A 26,127-nucleotide genomic window follows, 5' to 3' on the forward strand; every position below is an offset into this window, starting at 1 on the left:
CTGATCCACCGGGGAAGCCCCAGTGTTTTAAAATTATTTTTAATTTTTAGGCTGCACCAGGTGGCTTCCAGGGATCTTAGTTCCTTGACCAGGTATCGAACTGAACTCGTGCCCCCTGCAGTGGAAGTACAGAATCTTAACCACTGGACCACCAGGGAAGTCCTGAGGAATTACATTTTAAATTTTAATTTCAATAGCCATGTGTTGTTGGTGACTACTATACTGGACACTCTAGACATTACCGGAGACAGTGCTACTATTAATAAAAATCACCCAGTGTCCTTACTGCCTCACTATTATTTATACATATAAAAACATGTTGTGACTTGGTTTTTAAAAAAATTCTCAAAATGGAAATAACTTTAGTTTGTAGAAAAATGATATTGACATTATAGGCATAACTCAGTTAAAAGCAAATAATGCCTTAACTTATTAATAGGCTAGAGCTGCTGACCTAATAAGCTGAGGCTAAATTCACAACTTAATTAAAGATTTCATGTTCATTCAGCCAAGACATGCCTCAAACCATCTTTTGTTCAGCTGGTCAGCAAGATACTTAGAACCATATGTAGGACATCTTGAGACTATAATCAACCTATGCAAAATAGCCCATTGCAAAAAAAAACTTCTTTCATTTGTCAGATTAGTAATTCTGCTGTAGGAATAGCATTTCTCTCTATTGCAATCATGCTAATCTTATTTGTAGTAAATGAAGAGGACATAATGTACTATATAGAAATTTAGATGTTACTTGATTGTTGATAGTTTAGCAAACAGATCTCTAACTTTGCTATCTCTCAAGCGGTATTATTTCTCTATTGGAGATGAAAAAACTGACTTAGGGTATGTACTTTCTCCCTAAGGTTATATAATTGGTATTTGGAGTTTTAATACTCATATCTTTTTGATCCAAAGACCCTCCCACCCAACACACTGCTCTCACTTGGTAAATGATGATAAAACCTAACTGAAGTCACCATTGTTTTCCAAAGGATAAAGGCTGCAGAAGGTCATGACCCCTTTTCAAAAGCCAACTGATGCTAATGCGCCACCACCATGTAGGATGCTGCTGGCCAGTCACAGCTGATGGCACTTGTTCTTCAGCGGTAGAAGGGACATGAGGCTGGAGTCTAAGCCACACAAGAAAGTGATCCTGGTCAAACTGGAACCCGTGATCATGATGCCACTATCATTTTATTGGCTTCTGGGTACCTACTGCTAAGTCACTTCAGTCGTGTCTGACTCGGTGCGACCGCATAGATGGCAGCCGACTAGGCTCCTCTGTCCCTGGGATTCTCCAGGCAAGAACACTGGAGTGGGTTGCCATTTCCTTCTCCAATGCATGAAAGTGAAAAGTGAAAGTAAAGTCGCTCAGTCATTCCCAACTTTTAGCGACCCCATGGACTGCAGCCCACCAGGCTCCTCCGTCCATGGGATTTTCCAGGCAAGAGTACTGGAGTGGGGTGCCATCGCCTTCTCCTCTGGGTACCTACTAGGTTTGTTGAAAAGCAAGCATCACATTTCTGGGATGTATGCTACACCTGGTGCAAAATCTGCCCGACACTCTTGCCCCAAGCTTAACCCTGGCCCTCAGTGTTAATCATCTGCAGGTTTATGAGCCATGTTCTTGCAGGCATGTCTTCCTTCTGGGAATTCAAAGCAGCAATACCCCACGTTCTCTTAAAATACAAACATGTGGTTGCCAGAAAGGAGGAGGGTGGGAGGCAGTGGGCGAAAGAGGTGAAGGGGATTAAGAGGCACAAATCTCCAGTTATATGTCAGTTGTTCAGTTGCTGTGTTCTGTTGGACTCTTTGCAACATAAGGGATATGGCCAGTAACATTGTAATAGCTTTGTGTGGGGACAGTTCGTTAATAGATTTATGGTGGTGATCGTTTGCAAGTATCAAATCATCATATAAAACACCTGAAGTATTAGTCCCTCAGTCCTGTCCGACTACTTGCGACCCCGTGGACTGCAGCCTGAGAGGCACCTCTGTCCATGTTCTCCAGGCAAGAATACTGGAGTGGGTAGCCATTCCCTTCTCCAAGGAATCTTCCCAACCCAGGGACTGAACCCAGGTCTCCTGCATTGCAGGCAGATTCTTTACCCTCCGAGCCTCCAGGGAAACACAGTACACCTGAAACTGACATGATATTGTACATGCCCTGTATTTCATTAAAAAGAAAAAAAAAAGGCAATGGATGCTCCTTATTTGCTGTTGTATTCTCGGTTCCACTTTGCTATTTCTAAAGCAGGAAAACCTTGCCCTTCCTAGAACGCTGAAGTGCAGAGCCGCTGGCCCCAAGTGGACACCCGGGACCGTGGCGAGGTGGGCGCCGGGCGCGGAACTACAAGCCCCAGAATGCACGGCGCCCTCCGCACAGGCGCAGCGGGGACCCCCCTCCACCCCCCCGCCCCCCAGCTCCGGGCCAGCCTGTCAGCGGCCAGCCTGCGGAGACCCTGGTCCCGCGCCGTAGCGGGGCTGGGGGCAGCGGCCGGGGCGGACCCGGCGGCGGCGCCCAGGGCGGCCCGGGCGTGGCCATGAGGGCTCCGCGGCTGCACGAGGAGTAGGCGGTGGAGCCCCCGGGAGGGAGCCGCGCGCGGGCCAGACGGCTCGAGAGGCTCCGCAGTGCCGCCGCCCGGGAGGCTCGGCGCGGGAGCCATGTAACCCTGCGGCGGGCTCCGGGCTGCTCCGTCCTCCCCAGCTCCGGGCTAGCGCACCAGCGGGGCCACGATGAAGAAGCAGTTCAACCGCATGCGCCAGCTGGCCAACCAGACAGTGGGCAGGTAGGTCACCCGCGGGCCAGGCGCGCGGCGGAGCTGTATCCCCCCGCGCGCGCAGGTAGGTGATGGAGCGGGCGCGCCGGCCCCCGCCGGTCCTCTCCTCTAGCTCCGGGCGCCGCTCGCGGGCGCGACCCCTCCTCTCCGAACTTCTCTCGGACCCCCGAGCCATTCTGGACCTCTGCCCGCCGCTCCGGGGCTCCGGTTGCCAAGCGCGAAGAATGACGCATCCTTTACCTGCGTCCCCAGCTGCCCCTTCACCTCGTCCTCCCTGCACACCGCCCCCCCTCCCCGGGACTCCCTTCTCCCTCTGGCACCAGAGCGTCGTGGAAACAGGTGTTCGCTCTGATCGTGCTGGAGGCCGCCGACCCGTGGTCGCTCTTCGAAGATGCATGCCCCTCCTCCTCCGAGTTCGGGGCTTCTCGGGGGGTCTGGCGGCGCGGGGAGGTGGGGCAGTGTTGGGCCTGGTGGGTCGGCTTGACAGAACTGAGCCTGCCCCTCCCGGGGCTCTGGCTGTGCGAGATGCTGAATCTCTTTTCCTGGCCGGGTTTGTCGATGTGTTAGGTGGCGGGGAGAGACCGGTAGGGGTGGGGGCCGCGGCAGGGAAGGTGCTGGTGGAATGGCGCGGCAGTCGCTCGGTCCTGAAACTGATTTCAGTTGGGGGGGGGGGTTGGCGGGGGGGAAGGGGGGGTGGCGGTGAAGGCTGCAGAGGAGGAGGCCCAACTCCTCTGGAAGATGAGATAAGCAGAAAGAAGATCACAGCCAGGTAGGGGAGGCCGGGGGCGGCGGTGGGGAACCCCGGCCCCAGAGTTGGAAAGAACCGGATCCTAGCGCAAGACCCCGCCGCCGGCTGTCATCACCAAGATGGGCTACATCTGGGCTAGTGTCTCCTGGGGCCGCTGTGTGGGGTGCCGGCGTCTATTCTTGTTACATAAGGGTTCTGGTGGGTCTCTTCCCAAGCTCTGCACACAGACTGGTTAGTAGAGAGGGTTTTTTGTGAAACTTCTGTCCCTGGAGAGAGATTTCCGTTGCTTCTGTGCCCAAGGAATTTGGGTGTGCTGTCTTAAGGCGGGCGAAAAGCAGAGAACCCAGTCTTGGGTGCAGTTCAAGTACGAGCTCAACACCTCGAGGGCCCTCCACTAGGTTTACCAAGAAACCGAATACCTTTATTGGGTGGGAAATGGAGCCCCAACTAGCATCTGGCCAGTCGGGAGTGGGGACCTCCCCGGGGCACACTGAACACCCTTGTAAGCACACTGCCCTAATTACCGTGGGCATTTGAGGGCAGGGGGGTGCCGGCGGCTTGTTAGGCTTCCAGATGGCTCCCAAGCAACCATGTCTAAAATGGACTTGGATACATTTTCCTTTTTCCCAAACACATGTGCTTTCACATTGGGGAGAATTTATGAATAGCAGAGTCAGATTAGCCCAGATTTCTGGCATGGTATTGCCACAGATAGAGCCTCACGTGGGCTGCTTTTCTGAATGTTGGATGTGGAAACCGTGTTTTCCTGTCTGGGTCATTTAGCAGATGATGGTCCAGTTGACCTGTCTTTAGTGAATGACTTCTGCATCACCCCAGGGACTGGCATGGATCTTCAGGTCTTCACACCAGAACAACCACGTGACCAGGGACCCATAACCTTAGACTTGGATCTCCCTTCTCACTTGGTCTTGAGGTTCCACTTCGGTCATCGAAGCAAAATGTTAGCAAGTTGTCATGCTTTCTTCCCAGTATCCCTAAAACATAGCTGTCTCTCTTCAGGACTTGTTTCAAAGTAGGAAGATTTACTACAAAACTTGGGCATAAAACATGATTTCCAGCCTCATCCATGGATGGAATGACCAAGGGAGAATGGAGGTTGGGTTTCAGAATAGGTACCAGGTGTTCTTACTGATTTAAAAGCATATTCTTGGAGCTCCAAGCAGCTGGTCACTAAGAGGTACTTTCCACTTGTTTATGGAGACACTGGTGGTTGCTGGCGTGTGGGTGAATTTTGACTCTTTATCAGGTAGCGTTGGGACCAGTCCACTATTGTGTTAATCACTAGTCTCTATCCATTTTGATGACGTTCTGAGTTTAGTGAACCTTTTAGGGCAAAAGCTAGTTTGTATTATTTTGCTGCTGAAAAGCCTCCAGTGGCCTTTCATTGCACTGAGCGCCCCAAATCTTTCCAGGGGCCTATAAGACCTGGCCAGACTTGACTCCCTTCTGGTCTTTTCATTCTCATTCTGTTCCGCCAACCCCTCCTCCTTTGTGCTCCATCCACAGCAGCCTTCCTTGCCCCAAACGCACCAAGCTCATTTCTATCTGGGGATCCCACTTTTCCTGCTTGCCTAAGGGTCTGCTCTTCCTGCATGCCTCTTCCTTTTCATCCAGGTCTTTGCTCAGAGACCTTTGAGAGGTCCCCCTCCCCTCTTCCCACTCCCCCCATCATCTTGTTCATTTTTGTCACAGCACTCATCACTCTTTGAAATGCTCTTTTTCATTTTTTTGATTTCTTACAAGCACAAAACTGTAGAATGTACTGACTGCCATTGTATGCTCAGTGTGTATAGTGCAATGCCTTCTAGACCATTGGTCCTCAGTTCATGGTTATTTAATCCAGTTGACTGTGGGGTCCATGCAGGTAAGTAAAATGGGGCAATGTTCACTTTCTCTTGCGGAGAATGTACCAAGGCATGATCCTAATGCTGCTTCTTAATTTCTTGACTCGGTAGAAGCAGTGGGATTGGATGCTTGGCATTTAGGTGTGGGGTTGGTGGACCACCTATTGGTGATGCTTTAACAAGCCGCTGGATGCTTGCCCTGTGTGTGTCTTTGAAAGGATGACATTCTTGTCTTTGAGGCAGGGCTAAGAGATGGGCTGGAGGGTGGTCCTAACTCTTGGCATCTCATCTGGCTTGCCTTCTGTAAGTTGTAGGTTCTGGACGTCTTCTGAATATAAAACTGCCAGGGATCAGATCCAGTCTCTTTAACAACGAGGAAATGTTCTACTTACACATACCTTATGGAGTTAGCAGTATTTTCTCTTGAAGTGAGTACTTCTCTGTAGAGAGGGTGCCAGCAACTGGGAAAAGTTTCAAGCCCACTGCAGTTAACTAGGAAAAGTGTCATCTCCTCCTTGGTTTGCTTCTCCCATCTGTGCACACATTCCTTCTCCTCTCCGTTCACTTCAGCCCATCTCTTGGGAAGCATCTCTCGACTTTCCAGACTGTACCACCAAGTGCCTCATGGTTCCAAGTAGCACTGGCTTTCGAGTGGGATGGATCTGGCTGGTTGGTTACTGACTACAGGATCTTGAGCTGGGCTCTGCTCCTTAGTTTCCTCATCTGCAAAATGGGCATAATAAGGGTTGTGCTGAGGTGATGTAATAGGGAGGGACCTTTTGTATTCTATGACAAGTTCATCACTAAAGGGATGTTGCCTGTAAGCTTAAATTACACATAATGGCCCATCTCTGGGAGTCATGCCTCCCAGGTCATGAGCATTAAGCCAAAATACCTTTGTTTAGCTTCCAGGAAACTTCCTGATCAGGCCCACCTGTGAATGACTGCAGGGAGGAAGAAATTAACACATCCCTTCTGGAGGCTAACCCAAACCAAGAAATGTTTGACTTTACTGTCCTTTTTTTTTTTTTTTTTTTAAAGTATTAATGTAAAAGAAGCCTGAATTCTAACTCACGTGAGATGGTTCTTTGGGACATGAGTCCACCATCTTCTTGGTTGGCTGGCTTTCCAAATAAATTCACTATTCCTTGCTCCAACAGCTCCTCTCTTGATTTATTGGCCTCTTGTGTGGCAAGCAGTACAAGCTTGGACTGAGTACCAGTGATGTGGTGATTGTGGCAATGAGGTCATGGGATTACCCCCAGAAAGCACCCAAAACCATGCTCAGCCAGGGCATGCTTCATAAACAGTAGCCACAAGTACCTTTGGGCAGACGCTATTCCTGGCTTGTATGCTCATGCTTTTGTCCATCCAGTAAATGCTTATTGGATGCCTGCTGTTTGCCGGGCTCTGTGCTGGTTCATGAACTGTTGCCGTGCAGAGTAAACAAAACCCATTTCTCTTGTGTAGTGTAATTTTTATCTTGTCTCATTTACCTTTTCCAGTAGTCTTTAAGCTCCTTGCAGGCAGAAACAGCTGTCCTCTAATGCCTGGCATATAGTCGGTTCTCCGAAATTCTTTGGCAATTGAATATATAAGTGAACGAGAGGTCCCAGTGTCATAGACAAGGATGCGAGAGGCTCCAGACATGGCCCCTCTCTCCTTTTGGGATGGTGATGGGTGTACCGATGCATGACTACAGCTGTATTCCTGGGCTTTGGAAGGATAGAGCAGGAGTTAAGGGAGGAATCAGTTCATGCTGACTTAGGATACCGGGGTTTTTTTGCCTTCAGGAGAGTCTATCAGTTGCTGGGGTGAGAGGCACTCTGAAAGACATAGAGTATTTTTTCTGCAAATGGCATGTGGTTTGTGTTGGGTGGAAATAGAGCCTGAGCTGAGATTTAGAGACCTGCTAGGTGACCCAGAAAATAGAAGTAAAACTGGTCTTCCTGGTGGCTCAGACGGTAGAGAAGCTGCCTGCAATGCAGGAAACTTGGGTTTGATCCCTGGATCAAGAAGATCCCCATGGAGAAGAGGATGGCTACCCACTCCAGTATTCTCGCCTGGAGATTTCCATGGACAGAGGAGCCTGGCAGGCTACAGTCCATGGGGTCACAAAAGTGTCAGACACGAATGAGAGACTAACACACTAGGTGACTGAGAAATTGGAAGTAAACCTGGCCCTTTGACTTGGTGAGGAGGAGGTTCCTTCAGTCTCCAGTGAGGGGTGGTGGATGGCATAGCAGCCCCTGCCCTAGATGTCTGTTAAGAGTTAAAGGGAGCCTGGCTTACATCGAGTACCCAGGAAATGGTTGGTGAGGCTCCTTGTGCCCATTCAGTCCTCTGAAAACACTGGCTCCGGAGTGTAAAGGACTTCTCAGATGCCCACAGCCACTGACCAGTGATGGCTGTCAACGGGCTCTGTGCTAAGTCGCATCAGTCATGTCCAACTCTTTGTGACCCCATGAACCATAGCCCACCAGGCTCCTCTGTCCATGGGATTCTCCAGGCAAGAATATTGGAGTGGGTTGCCATTTCTTTCTCCAGGGGATCTTCCTGATCCAGGAATCGAACCCCCGTCTCTTATGTCTCCTAAATTGGCAGGTGCCACCAGGGAAGCCCTCAGTGCTCGTGTGCAAAACAGGGTGATGTTCAAGGGACTCGAGAGTAGACAAAGAGCTCTGGAAGTGTGGGAGGGACCAAGTCCCGTTGGGTTGGATTCTTTGGTTCTTAAAGCTCTGAGTTGGGAGAGTGGAAGGTCAAGTTTGGTCTGGACAGCCCCATCTTCCACTCCTAGACTGCTCCTTGAGCAGGCTTGGTTTCTGGTGCAGAGCCGGGTGGGTTGAGCATCACTGCTGCTGTGCAGCTCTCAGGATGCCACTGCTGCCACCAGGGGTACCCAGATAGATGCTGAGGATGCAGCCATCAGGAGCACTGGTGCTGCAGACATCTTGGCTCGAACCAAAGCAGCCAAGACCAGTGAGGATCTTTTCCTTGAAGGTGTCTCTGAGACACTACTTTGCCCATCAGCAGGCCTCCTAAGAGCCGTGGCCCAGTTGATAGGGCATCACTGCCCTATAGGGAAGTGAACGTCACTGTTCTGATAGGGAAAAGTTGGAACCAACTCCAGATTAGTCATTGGACTCTTTTGCTCCTGCCTATATTTCCCCGTGTCTTTCTGTTACACAACAGGGCTGGGCACACCCAAACCTGTCCCCCAGGGAGCACTGTGCATGTTTGTAAGGTCTCAGAGTGATGTTTTTCATTAGTTTTATGGAAGCCTGTGTCAGGCCACCTGCTGCGGTGTGTGTGTGTGACAGAGAAACAGAATGTACTCACCAACGGATGAGCAGGCTAGCAGATCTGGAATGTATTCTCTGCTTGAGTCTTCCAGGCTCCTCGCTATGCAGACCTGCCAGCTTGCAGCCTCGGGCTGGGCTGCTCCCGGTTGTCAGGACTTCCTGCAGGACTCTGTTCTCCCAGACCTACAAGTCATTGCCAGGGAGCCATTCTTCTCACCAGCAGATAATGACTCCCCCTCCCATTGTCCATCCAGGGAAGAAATGTATCACGACGGGTGATAAGGACTGTTTCCCCTCTAGACAAAGTGAATCAGTAGCTGAGCAAAACAGTCATTCGGTTGAAGGTTGTTTCTTTTAGAGGGGATTAGTAAGGATCTCTTGATCTCTTTTAATAATAATCAAGAGATTCAAATGCTATATTGATAATGACAGCCTGTATTTCAAATGCTATATTGATGACAATGGGAAATAATACAATTAAGCCTCAACTCTGCATGGAGTTAGTGGTAGTTTGGAGAGAGGTGTGGGGAGACTGGGAGTGGGGGAGAGTTAGGGCTCTCCCGTTGGGTGATGACACACCTCTGCCTTTGGGAAGTGTGTGGCTGTCTAGCAATTTTAAACTCTCCTTTCTGTCCAGGAAGCAGATGTTTTTGCTTTCATTTTCCAACTTCAGAGTTTATTTTTAGGATAAATGTTTATTTTCCCACAGAATTCAATTTACTTTTTTTAAAACTTTCTTTTTGGTTGTGTAGATGATACTTGTTTATTGTAGAAAAGTTATAAACTTGTGGGTGGGCAAAAAGGCAAAAAAAAAAAAAAAAATCATCAATCTTACTACCTGGAGTGACTTCATGGGTGGTGCAGTGGTTAAGACTCCCTACTTCCACTGCAGGGGACTCGGGTTCAATCCCTAGTCAGGAGCTTAGATCCTGCCTGCCATAAGGTATGGCCAGAAAACAAAACAGAAACCCCCCAAACCAGTAATCTCGCTACCTGGAGACCACAGTAATATTTTGGATATAGTCATCCAAGTTTTTAATAGGTATATTTCTATTCTTAAAGACACAGAGACCATTGGCTGTGTACTTTTTGCAACCTGTCTTTTCCCTCTTTGTGTTATATTTTGAGTATCATCCCATGTCAGTAGCTGTGTTTACAGCATGATTTTTCAAAGCTGTGTAATATTGCATTAGAGTCCACTGAGTGCCTTTGGTAATCATGTAGCAAGTATTTCCTATGGGTTTACTTTCCTAGGATGAAGTCTTAGAAATGGAATTTCTGGGCCAAAGAATAAGTGAGTTTTTAAGACTGTGTGAGTATATATTTCATGTATATGAATGGCACATACATTTTCTGTTTTCATCCTCAGAAGAATTGTTAATTTCTTCTCCCCAACTCCATCAGTAACTAATTTTATGACTTCGTTAATTACCTGAATAAAACCAAAACCTTTTTTCCTCTCAAATGTCTATAGTGAGGTTGAGCATTTTTTATGTCTGTTGGATGTTTGTGGCCTTTTCTGAGTTGCCTGCATGGGTCTTTGTCCCATTTCTTTGCAGTCTTGTTCATGACTATTTCTTATTGATTTCTTATTGATTTTAAGGTCATTGCTAATATATTATGTATATATACTTTGTCTTATGCCATGCATTCTCTCTGTAGTTTTCTCTGCCTTTGATATTTTGTTTTATGTCATTTTTAATATTTCATGACCTCAAGTCTATCACTTGATGGTTTGTGCTTTAAATGTTATGCTTTGGAACACTTTTCCCAGCCTGCCGTCGCCAAGTCGCTTCAGTCGTGTCCGACTCTGTGCGACCCCATGGACTGCAGCCCACCAGGCTTCTCCGTCCATGGGATTCTCCAGGCAAGAACACTGGAGTGGGTTGCCATTTCCTTCTCCAATGCATGAAAGTGGAAAGTGAAAGTGAAGTCACTCAGTCGTACATTAATATTGATACATTTTCATGACCATTTATATAATTTTACTTTGCCACCAGATCTTTTATTTGTCAAATTCTGTGATTTTGGCGTGCGATATCACATAGGTGTCACGTTTAGGTTTTGTTTCTAAACAGTTGTTGTTCGGTTGCTAAGCTGTTTCTGACTCTTGGCGATGCCATGGACTGCAATACGCCAGGCTCCTCTGTCCTTCACTCTCTCCCAGATTTCATGTCCATTGAATCGGTGGTGCTGTCTAACCTTTCATCCTCTCTTGTCCTCTTTTCCTCCTGCTCTCAAGGTTTCCCAGCATCAGGGTCTTTTCCAATGAGTCAGCTCTCACAGTACTAGAGCTTCAGCAGCAGTCCTTCAATGAGTATTCATGGTTGATTTCCTTTAGGATGGACTGGTTTGATCTCCTTGCAGTCCAAGGGACACTCAAGAGTCTTCCACAGCACCACAGTTCAAAATCATCAATTCTTTGGCACTGAGCAAGGATTTGAGGTGGGCTTTGCTGCCCAGGCGAGCAGGGGTGGATCCCATTCTTTGGGGAGGAGTGCAGTGGAGTTGGTCTGGGCCCCTCATCCTAGCTTCATCTGGGGCAACTCCTTGACTGGCTTGACAATTAGGACTCAACAGCTTTGCCCAAAGATCGTGTGCCTTAGTCACAGCTAATTACAAGTAGCTTCCTTATTTTAAAAAAGTTGATTATATTCTTTTGGCTTTGCTCACTGGTTTATTTTTAGTATGTTTTAAAATGTATGCATTAAGTTGGGGGAAAATTGACAATTTTGCAGTATTTAGTATGATGAGAATTCTTTCTGTCTGGGAATGACATATTTATTCAAGTTTGTTTATGATCCTGTAATCTAGTTTTTGTCTACAAAGGTCCTGAATAATCTTGCTTTTATGTTTAGGTCATTTGTTATTGTCATTACTGTAGCCTTAATGGTTGGAGTCTTATGTTAAGTGATATTTTCTTATTCTTTATTGTTGGAATGTAGGAAAGTGGTTGATTCTTGTATAATTATCTTAATCACCTTCATCCAGACTTTCCCATTGCTTATAAGTACTTTAGCAGAAACTGAGTGTATTGAGTTTTCCAAATAGTAATCGTATTTTCTACAAATAGTAATTTTGTTTCTTCCTCCCCAGTATTCTACGTATCATATTTTCTTGTCTAATTGCATTGTCTAGGACTTATAGAACACTGTTAAACTACTGATGAATACATGGTGAAATGTGAACTTCCCCGTCTTATTATCTCTGGAAATGCATGATTGGTTTGAGAGACTTTGTTTTTTAATCATGTTACATGTTGCATAAATTTATTATTTTATTTTGAATTTTTCTTTGGCACCGAAGTTAAATTTGACTATATTGTTGTGGTCTTTAGAGGTAATCATGTATTTTTCTCCTTTAATTTGTTACTGTATTCACTCAGTAATTTATGCCGTAGATATTTATGGAGCACTTACTATGTTCCAGGCATTGTTTTCTGCACTGGTGATATACCAGTGATAGTTCCTCTGCACATGAAGGCCTTGTGTTCTACATTCTTGAGCCTCAGCAGATTTTCTAGTATTGAGCTCTCCCTGCCTTCCTGCAGTTGATCTTATTTGACTATGTTTGCCAGTTATTTTTATACAATGCTAGATTTAGTTGTTTAGGATTTGGGCATTCAGTATTCCTATGTGTTCTTTTGTTGCTAAGTCTTATCTGACTCTTTGTGACCCCAAGTACTGCAGGACTCCAGGCTCCTCTGTCTATGGGATTTCCCAGGCAAGAATACTGGAGTGGGCTGCTGTTTCCTCCTCTAGGACATCTTCCCAACCTAGGAATCAAACCCATGTCACCCGCATTGGCCAGTGGATTCTTTACCACTGAGCCATAACGTTGTTAAACAGACTGTTCACTTCTTTTCCTGTGCAATGGTGAAGTAAGGAATTACTTGTTCTTTGAAGGTTCAAAACAACCTTTCCAGGACAGTTTTTGGAGGTGGTTCTTTGGCAGTTTTCCCAGTTTCTTCAGTGATCACTGGGCTATTTATGTTTTCTATCTTTTCCTGAGTCATTTTAGTAACCTGTGTTATAGAAAAGCATTCATTTTTTTAATGATTTTAAAACTCAGTAGAATCTATGAGTATATAGTCGTACCTCCTTTGTCAGCCAAATCTGCATTTCCCTCTTTTCATCTGGACTAACTTTGCCAGGGGTTTTCCTTCTTCCCATACCCCACATGCACCTCTGTGATGGTGGCGGATGTGACGAATCATATTGGTTCTTTGTGGAAGTCACACATGTCACTTCTGCTCACATCCAGTGGCTATAGCAAGTCACCTGCCCCACCCCAGCTGGAGCTGGGGCAGGGAAGAGCAGTCCCTCATGGACCCGGAAAAGGAGAGCCACAAAAGCCACAGCTCTGTCTCTTGTCACTCAGGACTGGGCAGTGTCTTTTATAGGCTTTATTTTTTTTGACTCATGGCAGAAATACTTTGGCCATCTGATGTGAAGAGCTAACTCACTGGAAAAGACCCTGATGCTGGGAAAGATTGAGGGCAGGAGGAGAAGGGGGCAACAGAGGATGAGATGGTTGGATGGCATCACTGACTCAATGGACATGAGTTTTCGCAAACCCCGGGAGATGGTGAAGGACAGGGAAGCCTGGTGTGCTGCAGTCCATGGGGTCGCAAAGACTGGGACATGACTTAGTGGTTGAACAACAAAAGCGTGGAAGCGTGGCTAGGAGTTCGGTGCCCTGCGTAGCTCCGTTTTGTGGAAGTGGCAGACTGAGACAGGAGCAGACCATCAGAGCTGCGGCCTAAGCAGGCCACGTGCGGGCAAATGCTCCTCGCTCAGCTGCTGTCTCCTGAAGGTGGATCTCTGTAGCCTCTGGGTCCCTCCTGTTACTTCAGTTTAGGTGGTTCTGGAAATGCTAATGAACTGCTCTTGACATGAATAAAAATAACACTGTCACGTTCACTCAAGGTAATCGAGTGTCTTGTTGGTAGCCATCCACAAAGAGCATACTATGAATATCTGCCAATAGAAAATTCTTCATTTTGTTTCCTGACTGCAATTTCGCCAGAAAGGATAAGGAGAGTGAGTGCCCTTTGAAAGTACTTTTGCTTTTTTAAAAGCTCTGTATTGGAAGAAAAGCAGTTTCTGTATCTGCAAAAGCCTCTACCAACTTCTACATGACAAACTGAGCAGGGACCTTTACAAAACGAATGCTATAGAAAAGCATTCTTTTTTATGATTTTAAAACTTAGTAGAATGTATGAGTATATACTCATATCTCGTTTGTCATATCAGGAAAATGAAAAGCGGACCGAACTTTTGTTATTTTGTCATTTGCTTATGGATACTGTTATGGAGCTTCCCTGGTGGCTCAAATGGTAAAGAATCTGCCTGCAATGCAGGATACACGGGTTCGATCCCTGGGATGGGAAGAACCCCTACAGGAAGAAATGGCAACCCACCCCAGTATTCTTGCCTGGAGAATCCTACGGACAGAGGAGCCTGGTGGGCTGTAAAGAGTTGGACACGACTGAAGCGACTTGGCGCGGCATAGATACTGCTGGGATTGCAGACACAAGCTTCGTGTGCATAGCTGCTCTTGGTCGTGTGTGTCCTGCGTCTTGCGGCAGACACTTGAATGCACTTTACAGACGTTCCTGTTTCATCTTCATGACTCTTCAGAATAGTTACTGAAGTAGCAGGAGGGGCCCTGAGGCTGCAGAGGTCCACCCTCAGGAGACACCTCCGGTGTTTTCACAAGTCTCCAAGCAGGTGAGCGTGTGATGCGTCTGGGTGCAGAGTTGGTAAGGAAAGGACAGCAGTTGGGATTTGCTCCTGGATTTGCTGGTTCTGACACTGATGTTCTTTATTGCTATACTTTGAGTCTGGGCTTCCTTGGTGGCTCAGACGATAAAGAATCTGCCTGCAATGCAGGAGACCCGGGTTCAATCCCTGCATGAGGAAGATCCCCTGGAGAAGAAGTGGCTACCCACTCCAGTATTCTTGCTTGGAGAATTCCATGGACAGAGGAGCCTGGTTGGCTATAGTCCATGGGGTCACAAAGATTTGGACACAGCTGAGAGACTAACACTTTAACTTTTCACTTTGAGTCTGCAGGAGGGAAAAATTTGGAAAATGTTGAAATGTCTGACGTTAGTGGGATGACTAAATTCTGGCCCATCTATGCAGTTGTAACAATCTTAGCGTTTCCCTAACATTGAAAAAAATGTAATGACTTGGGAGAAATGTTTAAGATAAGGAAACAGGATACAGAAGGCATACAGAGTTGAGACTGTACAGTTTTTTTTTTTTTTTTGTAAAGAGTACATAGAACAGACTGGAAGGAAATCAGGAAAGCCTGGACAGTTCAGCATGCAGTGTTTATCTCTGGGTAGGATTAAGAGTGGTTTGGTTTCTTGCTGCTTGCACTTTCTAAAAATTTCCAAATTCTTTAAAAATAAACACACAAAAAAATCAAACCCTTTCAAAGTGGGCAAATGTAAAATGTAGCTGGAAGTTCTCATGTGATACTGTTAAGTTTGGGGCCCTGGAAGATCTGAATAGAAATGTTTGAAGTCCTTCTCAGCCTTGATTTTCAAACATGGGAAACATCTTATCTTCATGCTCTGGAAGGGACCTGATGTCAGATCTCATTTTACAGAACAGAATAGTGATCTCTTAGGAAGTGATCGGCTAATAGCCTTTGCGTGTGGCTACTTTTGAAAGACACATTTTGAAACTTGGTCTGCATGACTAGGAGCTGAGGTCTGGTGGATCCTCGTGACCAGTTGGGGTTCTCTGGTTGCGGCAGTAGGAAGAGCTAATTTAAGCCAAAATGAAGCTTTGGAAAGGAGAAGGGCAGCTCAGAAAATCAACGGAGTGACCAGGTGAAAGGGGCCACAGGATAGCCCTACAGAGGCCACCTTCGGAAGGGTTACTTCCCTGTAAATGGGCTTATTTACAAAACAGAAACAGACCCACAGACTTAGCAAACAAACCTAAGATTACCAAAAGGGAAAAAGGAGGGGTGGATAAGTTAGGGATTTGTGAGTAATGTATACACACTGCTACATTTAAAATAGGTAACCAGCAAAGATTTACTGTATCGTTCGGAGAACTGTCCTCAATATTTTGTGATAACCTATATGGGGAAAGAATCTGGAAAGTATATATATACACACACATATATAGGGCTTCCCAGGTGGCACTAGTGGTAAAGAACCCGCCTGCCAATGCAGAATTGACCCAGGGTTTGATCCCTGGGTTGGGGAGTTCCCCTGGAGGAGGGCATGGCAACCCACTCCACTCTTCTTGCCTAGAGAATCCTGTGGAAAGAGGAGCCTAGAGGGCTACAGACCATGGAGTTCCAAAGAGTTGGACATGACTGAAGCGACTTAGCATGCACACACACACACATATATTAAACTATATAAATGTATAACTGAATCACTTGGCTGTACACCTGAAACTAACACAACATTGTAAATCAACTGTACTTCAATTAAAAAAAAAATTTTTTTTTAAGGGGGTTAGTTCCCGGTTGTTTTCTGTCATTGGGCCACTCAGGATTCCACTGCAGAGGAGAGTCTGATTGGCTTGGTGTGGGTCATGTGACCTGGCCAACCCTTTGCGGAACGAGGAAGGGTAAGGAGTTGACAACATGTCCACACAGACCAAACGGGGAGAAGCAATTCCTGAAAGGAAAACCAGACGCTTCTGCCCAAAGGCTCAAGAAAGGACGGTGGCCTTTAGTCCACTCAGGCGGTTGACTAGACTCTAATCAGTGACATCAAAGACCCAACCTAGGTCACTTCGCCAGGGAGCTGTGACCTTAGCAGTGACCTGGAGAGCTTGTTTCCTGGTATTCTGAGGTCATTCCTCACTCCTCCATGTCCAGTAAGTTCCTCCAAATTTCTCTCTGAATCATAATTTATATATGTTATTTCATTCCTGTATCTTTTAAAAAACTTTTTATTTTGTATTGGAGTGTAGCCAGTTAACAGTGTTGTGATAGTTTCTGGTGGACAGCAAAGGGACTCAGCTGTATGCATACATGTATCCATTCATACCCCAAACTCCCCTCCCATCCAGGCTGCCACATAACATGGAGCAGAATTCCCCTTGCTATACAGTAGATCCTTGTTGCTCATCCATTTTAAACATGTACAGGAGCGTATACATGTCCATCCCAACATTCCTGATTGTTCCTTGTTGTCTGTGTCCCTACCGTCGCCTGCTACAGCGTCCTCTTTATGTGTATTCCTGTCTGGGACTCTCCTCTCTGGCTTCCTGCAACACCGGAAAGATGATATTTTTGAGTACACGGACAGAAGAATGTCCTTCTCCTTCTTTATCGAGTTTTGTTCTGTGGGAAAAAAATCCCCGGACTGTGAGGAATGTGGCACGCTGTCGATTCTTCTTAGAGACTTACAATCTATATTTCTATTTAAGGTTCTCAAGTTCTGCAGTAAAGGAAACTGGATCACTTGTATCACCTAGAATGCTTTCATTACAGTAGCAGATGTCAGTTCAGAGACACTTAGTAAGGAGGCTTTGCTTCAGGTGAAGGTGTGCACACAGGTATGGAGAGTCCAGGTGCCCTGAGCACAGGGTCCCTGTGTCTTTCTCACCATTTCTCTTTGCTTTGCCTTCGCCTGCATCTTGGCTTTTTTTCACGGTCAAAATACAGCTGGTAGCAGCAACTGAGATAGTTTCTTCATGCTCATGAACCCATGAGAGGACATGGGAGAGAGATGCTTGGGTCTGAATGTTTGTGTTCCCCCAAATTCATATTGAAATCCTGACCCTCAAGGTGGTGGTTTGGGAAGTAGGGCCTTTAGGAGTTAATGAGATCATGAAGACAGAGCGGCCATGAATGGGATTAGTGGCCTTATAAAGGCATCCCTGGAGAGATCCCTGATGATCCAGTAGTTAAGACTCTGAGTTTCCGATGCAAAGGACGCGGATTCGATCCCTGATCAGGGAGCTGAGATCCTACATGCAGTGTGGTGCAGCCAAAAAAGAATCCCCCGAAAGCTCCTTTGGCCCCTCCACTACATGAGGGCTCAAGGAGAAGACATTATCATAAAGCAGATCAGCTGTCACCTTGACCATGGACTTGCCAGTTTCTAGAACTGGGAGACATTTCTACTGATGTGAAGCGACTTGAATCCCTAAGGCATTCTGTTACAGCAGCCCCAAAATGACTCAGACAAGTGGAGCAGTCCCTAGAGTCCCAGTCATGGGATAAGAGTCCTCCCCTCTTACCTGCTGCTAAGTCACTTCAGTCATGTCCGACTCTGTGTGACCCCATAGATGGCAGCCCACCAGGCTCCCCTGTCCCTGGGATTCTCCAGGCAAGAACACTGGAGTGGGTTGCCATTTCCTTCTCCAATGCATGAAAGTGAAAAGTGAGAGTGAAGTTGCTCAGTCACGTCTGACTCTTAGAGACCCCATGGACTGCAGCCTACCAGGCTCCTCCATCCATGGGATTTTCCAGGCAAGAGTATTAGAGTAGGGTGCCATTGCCTTCTCCGCTAAGGCAGTTTATATGCATGCTCAGTCCTGTCTGACACTTTGTGACTGTAACCCACCAGGGTCCTCTGTTCATGGGATTTCCCAGGCATGAATACTGGAGTGGGTTGCCATTTCCTTCTCCGGGGGATCTTCCCCACCCAGAGATGGCACCCAGGTCTCCCTCATTGCAGGTGGATTCTTTAGGGAAGCCCAAGGATATTGGAGTGGGTTGCCCTTTCCTCCTCCAGGGAGTAAACCTGCATCTCCTGTATCTCCTGCACTGACAGGCAAATTCTTTTCCCTGAGCAGCCTGTGAAGCATATTTACATGTTTCCATTGACTTACCACGTGCCTGAGGGAGGAGGTGCCGTGGGCTGCTGGGTGCAAGCCTGCATCTTTGACTCGGTCCCTAGCAGGGGAGGCAGGATTGTGATGACTAGTGGCATGGAGACCCCTGGGAGTAGAGATGGATTGCTCCATGGGGGAGGAATGGGTACTTGTCCAGAAGGGAGGAGGAAAAGGGCATCTGGGTAGACAGTCAGACTGCAGCTAGGTTGAACCCAGCATTTTGAGTGTGAAAACCAATTTTTCAGAGACCACCCATGCTTCAAACTAGAGTTTTTAGACTGTCGTTGAAAGTGTGGTTCAGAGAAGTTCAAGTCTTAACCTTAGTGATGTTTTCACCTTGAGTCAGAATGTTGTCGCTTCTCTTTGTATCTGTCAGGGCCCTTCTTCCGTATTCCAGAGCTCTGGTTTGTATCGACATATGAAACATGGTGTACTGTGTCATCATGATAGTCCAGCTTGTAGTCTGTGGACCCCAGCGCCGTGTCTGGAATACAGAAGGGGCTCAGAAGCTGGGAGGCTTGTTCTCAGAGCTCAATTCGGATGCCGCCCCTACCTGTCTCTCCCCGTGACCGTGTCTTGCTTTGTGCTTGCACACGCCCTGCTGCTTCTGTACCACTTCTCTCATCCTGCTCTGGTCTCCAGCTGCTGCCAGCTCTGTTTACCTCACTGGGTTGGGTGCTGCGCCTTTGCAGGGATCCAGGCTGATACCTCTGTGTCCGGAGCTGTCCCAGGTGCTGTGCAGACAGCAGGAGCAGGCGCTTCTGAAGAGGTGGCAGTGAGGCAGTGTGTGGTTTTCTAACAGGTGTCAGAATGGGTTTTTTGAGTCCTCTAAATTGAGGTTTTCCATGTTAAATATTTAGCTGGAGGCTTGTAGTTGTGCCTTCCTAATCGCCAGGATTTTACTCTGCAAGCAGAAAAATAGGACATGGCTTTAGAATTGGTCCCTACTAAGTATAATGTCTTTAATTTGTAAGTATGATTTTCCATAAGCCAGACCCAGGCCATTGTCATATTGCAAAGAGGAAGGTGTGGTCGTGGAAATGTATTAAGTAAAGAAGTCATTCATTAACAGATAACTATTGACCACCTACTGTTGTGGTAGGTGACAGGTGGGGTCACAGGAAGCAGATACTGAGAGTAACACGCAGAGTGGTTATTAGGAAATGCTCTTAACATCAGCAGGTGTGGAAGAAGTGAATGGAAACAGGACTTGGCAGAAGGAGAAATGAGTCCGTGATGCAGTCCCAGGAAAGGTCTCAGCTGGTTCCCTGTTGGGTTGGTGTCTGGAGCTCGGATGTCTCTTCAGAGTCGTCCTTGGTTGGGAGGAAGGCATTAAGCCATTTTTTTATCTCTGTATTGATCAGTCGTTGGAATCGCACCTTTCATTGGAACACAGGGTGACTTTCAGCCCAAGCAGTGCCAGAGGGTAGACCGCTGAAGGTGGTCATCTGGCAGCGTTCCTGCGAGATGGGGCGCATAGCTTTCATTCCTGAAGGGGAGTCTGGTGTCCGCCGTACCTACCAGGTGGCTGGTCCTTTGCTAGAAACGTGCACGTGAGGAGAAGCGCACTTAAACCAGGACAGTGGCGTCTCAGGTGACAGGTCCGTCGTTCATGGCATCCTGAGAACATAATGGTGTTTGGATGGAGTGAGGTTTGGGAGGATGTCATGGAAGCTGAGACCTGAAGGACGAGGCATTTCTAGCAGGATAAGGGAGTAGAAATGCCAAGAGATGTAGAGTGTGGCACCGCAAGGAAGTCAAATAAATTCTCTGTGTTTGGAATGTCATTGGCAGTCGGGGTAAGGCTTAGACTGTCTAATTTACTGTCCAAAGTGGGACACTTCTGAGGCTGGTTGCATAATTCAGTGCCAGGGACGGTAGGGCAAAGCCTGGGCACACGTCGTATGGATAGCCTACTTTTGCCATGACTCAGCGAATTTGGATTTTACACAAGGACCAGAGGTAAATTGCTCAGTAAATTACCAAATCACTGGACCTCTTTCCACACTTCTGGGGTCATGACAAGGGTTCCAGTGTTGGATTCCCACAGGTTTAGATCTTGCCTCCGTCCCTTAACTATTTGCAAAATCTTAGGCACGTCACTTAGACTCGGTCAGCCTCAATTATCTTATTTGCAAAATTGGTATATTAATAATTGCCATGATATTTTATGATTTAAATGATAAAATATATTTTATGATATGAGAAAATATGATATTTAAATGAATTAGTACACACGCAGTACTTGAAATAGTTTCTGGGACAGTATAAGCCAGCAGTAAGCGTAAGATGCTGCTATTATTTTAACAGGGGAGGAGATTGGGTTTTAGGCTAATTACTCTGGATGCAGGATGGGAAACCAAATTGAGAGGGGAGCAAGCCTAGGGCAGAGGGACCAGTGAGGAGATGACGCTATTGAACTCAGAGACTAGGTAAGTCATTCAAGCCAGGTGATGGCCACCTGGATCAGATCTGTGGTCATGAAGATGGAAGATGCGGAGAGATTAGAGGTAATTAAGTTGTTGACTTGGGGACCTTGGTAGAACTTGAGGGAGCAGCAGGAGATAAAGCTGCCCTGAGGTTTGGGATTAGGGCAAAGGGTGGGCAGTCCTGCCAGTCACTGAGAAACACAAGGGGAAGATGTTCCACTGGGCATCTGGGTCTGGAGCTCAGGAGGAGGTCTATTGGTGATGGAGTTAGGAGTCCTCAGCAGGTGGGTGGAATCGAAGCATTGAAGTGGAGGGTGGGGGGAGTGTTGCTAAGAAGAGAGGGCTGCAAAGGAATGTCCTGAGGAAACTCAGGAAATAATAGATGGTGTGGGGGTGAGGGGATTGCACTGGAGCCCCCATTTTAGCTCAGAGTTACAACAGAGAAAGCCTTGCTCCACCTACTGTGTCAGTTCTTATGGCTCCTGTAATCAGTTACCACACACCCAGGTGGGAGGGGGGTTTAAAATAACAGATTGTTGTTTTCTGACAGTTCTAAAGGCTACTGAGTCAAAATCCAGGGTGTAGGCAGGGCCATGCTCTCTCTGAAGGCTCCGGGGAGGATAGATCCCTTGCTGGGATGTAATGAAGAGGATCTCCTTTTCAGGGCTTCCCTGGTGGCCCACCAGTAAAAAACCTGCCTGCCAGTTCAGAAGACTTGGGTTCCATCCCTGGCTTGGGGAGATCCCCTGGAGAAGGAAGTGGCAACCTACTGCAGTATTCTTGTCTGGGAAATCCCGTGGACAGAGGAGCCTAGAGGGCTACAGTTATTGGGGTCACAAAAGAATCGAACATGACTTAGCGACTAAACCACTACCACCATCTCCTTTTCATCAGCTTCTGACAGGAAGCTTCAGAAGTCCCTGGAATTTCTTGAGTTAATACTTGTGCTTTCTTATGTTAATGAGGTGACCTCGGTGGGCCCCTAGATGACTTCAGGATGGGGGCTGGTCTCCAGAAAGACAAACCTTGTGATTGAAGGGTTGGAACATTGGGCGGGCACAACGTCTGGGGAGGAGAGAGGAGCTGGGTGCCCAGTGCTGTGGCCAGTGACTCAGTCCATCCTGTCTATGTGCTGAAACTCATGTATAATCTCTGGACAGTGGAGCTCAGTAGAGCTTCCTAGATGGGAACATATTGAGGTGCTGGGGGTGGGGCGCCTATTCCACGAGAAGAGGCCATGGAAACCCAGCATCTCCCCCCATCCCGTGCCTTGCTCTCTGTATGCCTCTCATCTGGTTGTTCCCAAGTTGTATCCTTCTTTATTGAGCTATAGTTGATTTACAATGTTGTGTGTTTAATTTCTGCTGTGCAGCAAAGTGGCTCAGTTATACACATGAATAATCTTTTTCGTGTTCTTTTCCATTATGGTTTATCCCAGGATATTGAATATGGTTCCCTGTGCTCTACAGTAGGACCTTGTTACTTATTCATCCTGTATGTAATAGTTTGCATCTGCTAATCCCAATTGAGTTGTTTCCATCATACATACACACAAAGCTGTAATCCTCAGAGGAACGCTTTCAGGGAGTTCTGCGAGTCATTCTAAGAAATGATCCCACCTAAGGGAGATGGGGGAAGCCCTGAATTTGCAGCCAGCTGGGCATCATGGGCAGCTTGGGGACACCCAAGACTGGGGCTGGCACCAGAAGTAGGGGAAATCTTGTGTAGCCCTCTGTCCTTAACTTCTGGGGTCTGCTCTGACTTTGGGTCATTAGTGTCAGAATGTAGGACATCTGGTTGGTACCAGGGAGCAGTGTCAGAACTTTCTCTTAACTTCTGGTGTTGCCAGCAATCCTTGCTGTTATTAGTACTTGGGTTGTAGACACAAGTATTAATAGAGATTAATCTAATCTCTACTGCTGTCATCGCGTGGTATTATCACTGACTCTGTCTCATCTTCTTATAAGTACACCAGTCATATTGGGTTAAGGGTCCACCTATCCCAGCACATGTGATAGTGTGTGTTGAGTCATTTTTCACTCTTTTCTTGTAACTCTGTGTTTCTGTATGGGCTTCCCTAGTAGCTCAGCTGATAAAGAATCCGCCTGCAATGCAGGAGACCCTGGTTCAATTTCTGGATCTGGAAGATCTGCTTGGGAAGGGGTAAGCTACCCACTCGAGTATTCTTGAGCTTCCCTTGTGGCTCAGCTGGTAAAAAGAATCTGCCTGCAATGTTCAATCCCTGGGTTGGGAAGATCCTCTGGAGAAGGGAATGGCTACCCATTCCAGTATTCTGGGCTGGAGAATTCCATGGACTATATAATCCACAGGGTCGCAAAGAGTCAGACATGACTGAGCAACTTTCACTTTCACCATGGACTGTAACCCACCAGGCTCCTCTGTCCATGAAATTTCCCAGACAAGAATACTGAAGTGGGTTGCCATTTCCTACTTCAGGGGATCTTGCTGACCCAAGGATCAAACCCACATCTCTTGTGTCTCCTGCATTGGCAGACGGATTCTTTACCACTAGTGCCACCTAGGAAACCCATACCCCCAACATACCCTCCTCTTAAAGTGAATTACACATGCAAGAACCCTATTCCCAGCTAAGGCCACATTCTGACTGTAACTTCTGCAGGGATAGGGGTGGGGTTGTTTGTGACACAGTTCAGTCAACAAAACCAATGAAACACATGTTTATCCTTCAACAAGGATAAAAAGGTTTAACCATATTTTTGTGCCAAGCTTAGTGGTGGGGGCAGTGAGCCCAACGAAGATGATACGTCTAGATGAGTAGTGAGTTTCTCCAGCACCATTTATTAAAAAAACCTATCCTTTCCCTGTTTCATTGCAATGTTCTCCTTGTCATAAATCAGTTGATAGTACATGTGGGTCTGGATTTGCCTGCTGGCCATAGTTTGCTGACCCTGCAGTAGGTTGTCATGGACTTCCTAGCTTGGGAGGGAGAGTGGTGGCACCACTTTGGGTACCTGGGTTCACACTTCTGGGCCTCAGGGAGTTCAACGCCAGTAGGTGTGTGGAGCTCCAGTAAAACCATTCTCTATTTAATAAACCATTACTGTTAATTATTCACGGAAAGAAACCAAAGTCTAGAATGCAAGCCATTTGCAAATCAGGATAGAATTGTCTCATCACTTTATGTCTTGAGCAGAAGTGATGAGAGCTGAAGGAAGTGATGAGAGCTGAAGGAAGTGATGAGAGCTGAAGGAAGTGATGAGAGCCGAACAAAGACAATTGTGTACAGCATTAGAGCCAGAAAAAAAGATATCAAAATACTGTTTTCCTTGGCCACCCTTCTTGCCTGGTGACTCCATCTTTCTCTTCCCAAGACACATCTGTGACTCAGAGGCTGGACTTAAGAAATGTTACATCTGTGAAAGAGACAATTGTTCTGCATGAGGTAATGTCAAAGCCAAGTAGAGATGCTGGATCAATTGTGTTTTCTTAAAGTATCAGGAAGGCGGGTTACTGGGTAGACCTTTTTCCTGATCTGCTGTGCTGCATGGGTAGATTCTGCTTTCTAACTTCTTTCATCTGCATAGTCTCATAACTCAGAAATCTGCTGTGGTTTAATACCAACTTAGTGTAGACTCTAGTTATAAAGTAATGTTCTGTCTGGCACTCTTGACCCTGGAGATCAACAGCAGCTTTGGTTCCTTGGGAGGGCATGACTGTCTTTATGATAATAGGAATGTTCAGAACTCCATGTTTCTTTAATACTTCCAATCAACTTGCAGACTACTGAACTCTCTTAAAGTGTTTCCCGGGGAGCTTTGTGCCTGCAACTGAGGCAGTACACTCTGCTGTCGTGGGTGACTCAACAAGGCCGGTTGGTACCTTATGAATTCTTTACTGTCCAACTTGAATGAGCCTGCCCCTCATGGCTCCCTCCAAATCCTTCTGTTGTCAGATCAGCTTCTTCTGTCCTTCTCTAAAACAAGAGTACTTCCTTTTTCTATTTTCCTCAAACTGCCTCCTCCCTAGCACTTTTACTAACCTCACCTTCTACTTCCTATAGAAAGCTGATGCTCTTATCAGATGAATGAGATGGCCTTTCCACTGTGAAAATCAAGACTTCCTCTGTCTGTAGCTTCTCTACCTTCTCACCTGTTCCAACAGAGGAGGAATTCTTCTCATCTTCTTTCTGTCCTTCCATCTGTGCTTTGGGTCTCATCTCTAGAACCTTACTGTGTTATCAAATCTCCCTTCTTTCCCCAATATATTTAACTTTACTCTTTCAAATAGTTTGTTCCATCAACAATGAAGGTGTTCAATCCCTTCCATCTCAACCATAAAATTTCCCCTGGCATTCCCTCCAACACTGACTTCCCTCTCATCTTTTAAAGCCAGACTTTGGGGAAAGATGCCTGTATTCACAGTCTCTGTTGGTTTGCCACCTCTTTTTTGGTAAGTATAAATTTTTTACTGAAGTATAGGTGATTTACAGTGTTGAACCAGTCTCTGATGTACAGCGAAGTGACTGTTACACACACATATACATTTTCACGTTCTTTTCCATCGTGGTTTATCCCAGGATATTGAATATAGTTCCCTATGCTATACAGTAGGACCTTTTTTATCCACCCTATATATAGTAGTTCGCATCTGCTAATTGAAAACTCCCAGTTTTCAATTCAATTTCAATTCAATTTCAATCTCCCAGCAACCACAAGCCTGTTCTCTCTGTATGTCTGTGAGTCTGTCGCTATTTCATATAGGTGCATTTGTGGCATATTTTAAATTCCACACATAAGTAATATCATATGGTATTTGTCTTTCTCTGACTTACTTCACTCAGTACGATCGTTTCTGGGTCCATCCATGATGCTGCAAACGTCTCTGCCCCCTCTTGACTGTGTATCCCTCTGCCTGGCCTCTGGTCCTGTTCCTTACCCACATCCCTCTGCCTGAACTCAATGAGGTACCAGAAAGGCACCAGACTCCATATGGCTAAATCCACTGACATCTCTGAGTCTTTATTTGTTCTTTAACCTTTCAGCAGCCTTGGTTGATCACTTTTCCCTGAAGTGCTTTTTTTCTCTCCCTTGGCTTCAGTGATACGATATTGTGCTGCAATTCTTCCTGTTTTTCTGGCCATTCCTTATCTGTCTCCATTGCAGGAAATAATGGATTTCCTCATGGATTCTATGGTCTT

At 46.5% G+C, this 26,127-nt stretch overlaps 1 protein-coding gene across 6 annotated transcripts in view; it reads left to right on the plus strand.

Annotated features, from left to right (window-relative positions):
* Window positions 1–2,428: 2,428 nt before the first annotated feature.
* Window positions 2,429–26,127, plus strand: part of ARHGAP44 (Rho GTPase activating protein 44) — a 132,451-nt gene continuing 108,752 nt past the window's right edge. For 2 of the 6 annotated variants that reach the window (XM_027519585.1, XM_027519590.1), the window contains exon 1: window positions 2,480–2,789. In XM_027519585.1, the coding sequence (XP_027375386.1) occupies window positions 2,737–2,789 (53 nt within the window). In that variant the 5' untranslated portion in view covers window positions 2,480–2,736. Of the gene's footprint in view, window positions 2,790–24,349; window positions 24,373–25,320; window positions 25,380–26,127 lie in introns of those variants that run through there. The other 4 variants (XM_027519588.1, XM_027519591.1, XM_027519589.1 and 1 more) reach the window with 4 other exon arrangements.

The sequence above is a fragment of the Bos indicus x Bos taurus genome, chromosome 19 (genome assembly GCF_003369695.1).
Source record: "Bos indicus x Bos taurus breed Angus x Brahman F1 hybrid chromosome 19, Bos_hybrid_MaternalHap_v2.0, whole genome shotgun sequence".
Lineage (NCBI taxonomy): Eukaryota > Metazoa > Chordata > Mammalia > Artiodactyla > Bovidae > Bos > Bos indicus x Bos taurus.